The following is a 6,000-nucleotide window of genomic DNA, read 5'->3' as shown; positions in this document are numbered from 1 at the left end:
CTTTGCTGCCTTATAATAAAGTTTAGTCCCCCTTGAGAGCTGTCTTTATACAAGTCTGCAGTGACTTTATGTAGTTTGTCTTGCCAGATAAAATTTTGCACCCACTTCTATGCCGTGCTTCTTGACATCAGGAATGAAACTGCACTGGGTCTGCTCCTAAAGAATGCTATCAGGACCCATCCCAGGATCACCTTTGGACTCTGCCCTGATTCCAGAACATGCCAATTCAAAAGTTGCCCATGGACAGTAAGGCCTGGGATACTTCATCACAGGGCCAAGCTACACATGATGAATGACACTTGAACGGCAAGTGTATTTCTCCCTGTTCACTTGCCCTCCACTCAATCCACTTGCCGTTCAAGAGTCGTTCGTCATGTGTAGCTTGGCCCTAAGGGTTCATTAAATATTGATGTGAGAATGCGTGCAAGCCTCAAAAATTCCCCTGATTTCAGTGTTCTAGCAAGATTTCAGTATATATTCTTCTTAATTAAACATGCAATGTGTCTTTTTAATGCCAAAGAACAACTAATTTCTAGCATGGATTTTCCCGTTTCACAACAGTTCAAGAGAACACCATCATCTCATGGCTTTCATTGAAGACCTCTGAACCCTTTGAACAGGACTGAATAATCGGCGAAGTAAGATTTAGCCAAGAACCCTTCCAAGCAGTCCAGCATGCGTAAAGGAACAAGACAAGTATTCGGAGAACTTTGGATCAAACTTTATTGCCGCTCAGTTGCAACCCCCACCTAGAGAGCAGAATGTTGCCCTCAGTACTGTTGTTTAGTGGCTGTGACCATGGCCTTGGCCTTGGCCTTGGCCTTGGCCTTGACCCTGCTCCTCTTTCTGGTGGATGTGTTCATGGGTAGCAATCAACACTCTTGTAAGGAAGTTGATGAATTCATCAAAACTGAGTTGTTGATCCTTGTTCTTATCAAGTTCCTCGAATATGCGGTCTATAGTCTGCTGGTCCTTCTTGTTCTGTTGAAACAAAGCATGGTTATAGAGGTTTTTGAGGTATCTAAATTGCAGCCTGATCTCGTCAGCACTCAGAAGATAAGCAGGATCGGGCTGGTTAGTAATTGGATGGGAGACCTCCAACGAAGATGAGGGTTGCAGAGGCAGGCAAACCACCTCTGATAGTCTCTTGCCATGAAAACCCCACTAGGGGTTGTCATAAGTCAGCTATGACTTGACAGCAGTCTCCACCACCACCAAATTGCACTAGATCCCCTCAGCCTATTAGTTCTTATTTCGCACACAAAAGGATGTTCAAGGGATGATTCTGAATTCCTCCCAGTAAACATTTAACAATCCTTTTGATGATTGTTGTGGGTTTTCCGGGCTGTATTGCCGTGGTCTTGGCATTGTAGTTCCTGATGTTTCGTCAGCAGCTGTGGCTGGCATCTTCAGAGGTGTAGCACCAAAAGACAGAGATCTCTCAGATCTCTCTGTCTTTTGGTGCTACACCTCTGAAGATGCCAGCCACAGCTGCTGGCGAAACGTCGGGAACTACAATGCCAAGACCACGGCAATACAGCCCGGAAAACCCACAACAACCATCGTTCTCCGGCCGTGAAAGCCTTTGACAATAAATCCTTTTGATGTCAAAGTGGAAAAATGAGTTGCAATCAGAACTTAGGATCCAGAGAAGGCAGCGCTGACTTCATATTTCCAGGTAGGGGAGGAAGTCCACTGGTTGTGGACATACAACTTCAGCAAGGAAGTACCCAATCAGGAGAGGAAGAGTTTGAGCTACTGGCCTTACACACTGCAAATGAAAGTTGCAGGGATTGGGAAGATGGCATAACCCCCATTTCCTCTCACCAACACCCAGTTTTCTTTGTACTTGGTGGGGTATGTGTATCTAAATATTCTTATTTCTTAAAAGTTCCCATTCCTTGATTCTTTTTTGGCTCACAAATTCAAATCAAAAACATACAAGGTAAATAATCTCCCTAAGAATCCCTCCTACCCTCCAAAAGCACCATGAAGCCCCAAGTACTTTCCTAAAGCAACTGAATACCTCCTTCTATCCATCCTTCCTTGGATGACTGCCCCACTCCTTCCCTGCTCTAGTCATAGATGCATTGTTGAGGGAGAGGGAAAGATAGAGTCAAACCACATGAGACACAATGCACTTGAATTACAAAATACACTCAAATTACTCATGTAATTTGAGTGTAATTGTCTTGTGTGGTGAGATCCATAGATGGATGGATAGATGAATGGAAGAGGGAGGAAGCCCAGGAAAAATTGCTCTACATGAACTCATCACTCCTCCCCTCTCCAGATGATTCATTGCCAAGTTCTGGGAATCTAATTTTTATCCATCTTTGCCCCATCTGCCCATTCCATCACCACCGCAAGCAATCTCAGGAAGGAGGCCCATTTCTAAGAAGAAAATGAGGACCTCACCTTCAGGAAGTTGGGCAGCTGCTGCTCAATCAGCTTCTTCAGCTCTCCCTTGCTGAGCATATCGAAATGATCCACTCGAATCGAGTATTGGTGGAAAACGTTGATGATGCATTCACAGCATTTTTCCAGCTGAGTCTCAGACATCTTGAGTTAGTGGCTCACCTATGAAGACAATGCTTTGTTGAGGAAGGAGAAGGGAACACCCAACCCAAGTCCATGAAGCTAATATCCCCCCCCCCTCCACTACATATATACACCAGATGCATTGGTTAGTAATTAGAGATGGGCACGAACAGCAATACAAACTAAAAAAAAGCCACGAACAGCCCAATCTGCTGTTCGCGAACAAGCTATTCATGAGGCCCCATTCTAAATGAACAGGTGGTCATTGCAAGCCGCATTGGTTACTGTCTGGTTCCTGCAATCAATTCCAATGGCAACTCAGGAAGGGATTGTCTGAACTCTGAACTCCTGCTGTTGCCCTGGAAACCCCAATCTAAGCCCAATTTAGCTTGATAGGCAGATCTTCCTTCCAAGTGTGGATTGGAGCTCCAAATGTGTTACTAGAGGAAAAGACCAGGGGGGAGGGGGGCTCCCAGCTCTGGTTTTCAGGGAGAGACAGCTACTGTTAGAGAGACAAGCTGAGGGCATTGCAGCTTGAATTTTTTTTGTATGTGGTGGAATAGGGATCTACCCCTTCAGGCTCCAGGGCTGCTGCCAGGCTCTGGGGCCAAGCTATTATTTATTATTGGTAACTTTCCTGCTGCCTGCTCAGGTAGGGTTTCTGAGAGTGGTACGATAGGGATCTTGATGGCTGGAGGAGAGCCTGCTGGCCCCCATGAACAACGAACATGTCCATGACAGGATCATGTTCGACAGTGTTTGTTGTATGTTGTTCATGGATGGCAACGAACAACGAACACCATGTTTGGGTTTTTTTTTCTGTCCGTGCCCATGTCTAGCAACATTTGTAAGTCAAAGGTGGTTTCTCTCAATTTACACCCTCATTTGTTATCCCACAATTGTCACGGGTCAAGAAGGAGTGGTAGGTTTTTGAAGCAATTCAGAAATCAGCAAACCTGTGTTCCTGGGCTGACAGAGGGATGAAGGAATACATTATGATCAACAATGGCCAAACATTTCACCTTCTACTATATAGTAAAGAGTCCAGTAGCACCTTTAAGACTAAGCAACTTTATTGTAGCATAAGCTTTGTAGGGTTCCCGGCCCTAGGGAGGCCCGCCTAGCATCGTCCAGGGCCAGGGCCTTTTCTGTCCTGGCCCCCTCCTGGTGGAATGCTCTGTCTTACAAGACTAGGGCCAGGTAAGATTTGCTAGCATTTCACCGGGCCTGCAAGACGGAGCTATTCTGCCAGGCATATGGCTGACGCCAGGTGGGACCCCGCCCCCTGTGGAGTGGGGGATTAAACCACGCCCCAATATGAACATAGATGCTGCTGTCCTTGCTTAATTCTGTCCACATTTAATACAGCATACATTTGCTCTGGAAGAATCGTTGTATGGAACACCAAATCTATATTATGTGTGGCTTTTAATTATTTATATGTAAATATACAACATTTATATATTTGCATAGTTGTAATTTTAACTGATTAGATGTAGTGTGTTAGATGTAATATTTTTAAAATTTTTAATGGCATTTGATATTTGTATTTCTGTTATCCGCCCTGAGCCTGTGAAAGCAGGGAAGGCAGAATATAAATGTAATAAATTAAATTAAATTAAATTAAATTAAATTAAGAACCATAGCATCTGTTGAAGAGAGCTGCTACTGGACTCTACTATTTTGCAACTAAAGACTAACATGGCTAACTCCTCTGATCTATGACCTTCTACTATGTGAGATAACAGACATCTGAACTACCCATCTCTAGAGACACCAGACTTCCAATTCCAGGCAGATGGGTAGGATAGAATTCCATTTAATTATGGGAACTTTTTACAGTATGCTTTTCTAGTTGTTTATATTGACTTGACCCAGCAGTGAAGAGATTATTGTCAATCCCTCAGCTTGGGAAATTGTACTTTAGCCACATCATGAGAAGATAAGACTCTCCAAAAAGCTCAATAGTGCTCGGAAAAGTTGAAAGCAGTAGGAAAAGAGGAAGACTCAAAATAAGATGGCTTGACACAATAAAGGAAGCCACGTCCTCCAGTTTGCAATATCTGAGCAAGTCTGTTAATTATAGGATGTTTGGGAGTCTTTCATTCATAGGGTCACCATAAGTTGAAATTGACTTGACGGTATTTAATACACTCTCATATACAAGTTAGGAGAACATGTGTACAAGATATCTCCAGGCTACTTGTTAGGACAATACAAGGATCAGTATTCTGAAGGGTTTCTTGCATGCCATCGGAAGTTACCATTTGTTATCATCTGTTAGGTACCTATCTGTAATCTTTTAAAAAGTTCTTGTCTGATAAGAATTCCCTACTTCTGTGCTCCCATGGCTGGTGGAAGCAAACCCCCAGAAAATCCCAAGTAATTCAAGAAATCATAGGTGATAGCAGCTGTTCTTGAGCAATAGAAACCCTAATATACGAAAATTCAACAGGTCTCAGACTCACCTTAGTCAATGAATGACAAACAGAAGAACACGAACAGGTGAAGATGTGGTGAAGATCCTTACGATGGTCTCTTCTCTTATAGTCCTTCTTGCGCCCTCCCATGGTTGTGAAATCTCACTCCCTTGTTAAATTGCCTCCCCACTAACCAAGTGGTCTGTCCATCTCTAGTGCAAATGGATTTCAAAGGGTTCTTCCTTAAATGGCATCGCTGTGGGGTTTTTTCCCCCTTGCAACTTCCAGCAAGTCATGGCCCACTAGTTAGTAAGACCAAAATTACTAGTTCCATTTGGCAATCTCATTATTGTTCAAAGGTAGGGGGTCACATTTCTTGAAAGCAATACAGCATTGTGAAATAGTAGTCATGTACATCTTTTTTACAACAGTGGTGAACTAACTTTGATCTTGCACAATCGCTTTCTTTTTCTACACCTTGCAGTTCCCCAGTGTGTTCAAAATTTACAAAGCGTGAATGCAGACTGAATATGGAGATAACTCTTGCCAAGCCTATTTACGACATTTTATCTTGAAAGTCCTAGATGTTGTACATAGTTCTTCCTTCCTCATTTCATCTTACAACCACCTTGTGAGGTAGGATAGGCCGAGAGTAAGTACACCTGGCCCAAGATAACTCAGTGAGCTTTGTGGACGGTTGAGGGTAAGATCACTTGATCTATATTAAGTCATCCTGAGAAGGTTCTGTCTGAAGAAATAAAATGCCTTTTCAGATCAAACTGAAGTCCACATAGCAGGACAGACTTTTACGACTCTCAATACCTAGTTATGATCAAGTGGCCCACCGGGAATTAGCCTGTGATCCACTGGTACACTATGTTTCTCTTAACTCTTTTCCATTTGGTAAATTTCCATATTCTGTAAGGAGTTCCATGAGGCACCTTCTTGGCTTTTCCTGAAATTCCTCAAAAGATTTGCTTAGGAAAGAAGGTTTCCACCTAGACGGAATGTTGAAGGCATTTATGGCCACCAAAAGAAT

At 43.2% G+C, this 6,000-nt stretch overlaps 1 protein-coding gene across 1 annotated transcript; it reads right to left on the bottom strand.

Annotated features, from left to right (window-relative positions):
• Nucleotides 1–783: 783 nt before the first annotated feature.
• Nucleotides 784–2,562, bottom strand: LOC129342863 (protein S100-A12-like). The gene is made up of 2 exons (XM_054998815.1): nt 2,419–2,562; nt 784–981 (listed from the first exon to the last, which is right to left on the bottom strand). The coding sequence occupies exons 1-2, from the start codon at nt 2,560–2,562 to the stop codon at nt 784–786; spliced, it is 342 nt and encodes a 113-aa protein (XP_054854790.1).
• Nucleotides 2,563–6,000: the final 3,438 nt, after the last annotated feature.

Source organism: Eublepharis macularius, chromosome 1 (genome assembly GCF_028583425.1).
Source record: "Eublepharis macularius isolate TG4126 chromosome 1, MPM_Emac_v1.0, whole genome shotgun sequence".
Classification (NCBI taxonomy): Eukaryota; Metazoa; Chordata; class Lepidosauria; order Squamata; family Eublepharidae; genus Eublepharis; species Eublepharis macularius.
Note: the sequence above shows the minus strand (reverse complement) of the source record. Positions and strands in the feature narration are given on the sequence as shown.

Bases quoted from the DNA above. Each gene is read 5' to 3' on its own strand.
- LOC129342863 (XM_054998815.1), bottom strand. From the start codon at position 2,562: ATGTCTGAGACTCAGCTGGAAAAATGCTGTGAATGCATCATCAACGTT. The intron at 982-2,418 runs GTGAGGTCCTCA...TTGTTTCAACAG, and splicing joins AGCTGCCCAACTTCCTGAAG to AACAAGAAGGACCAGCAGAC.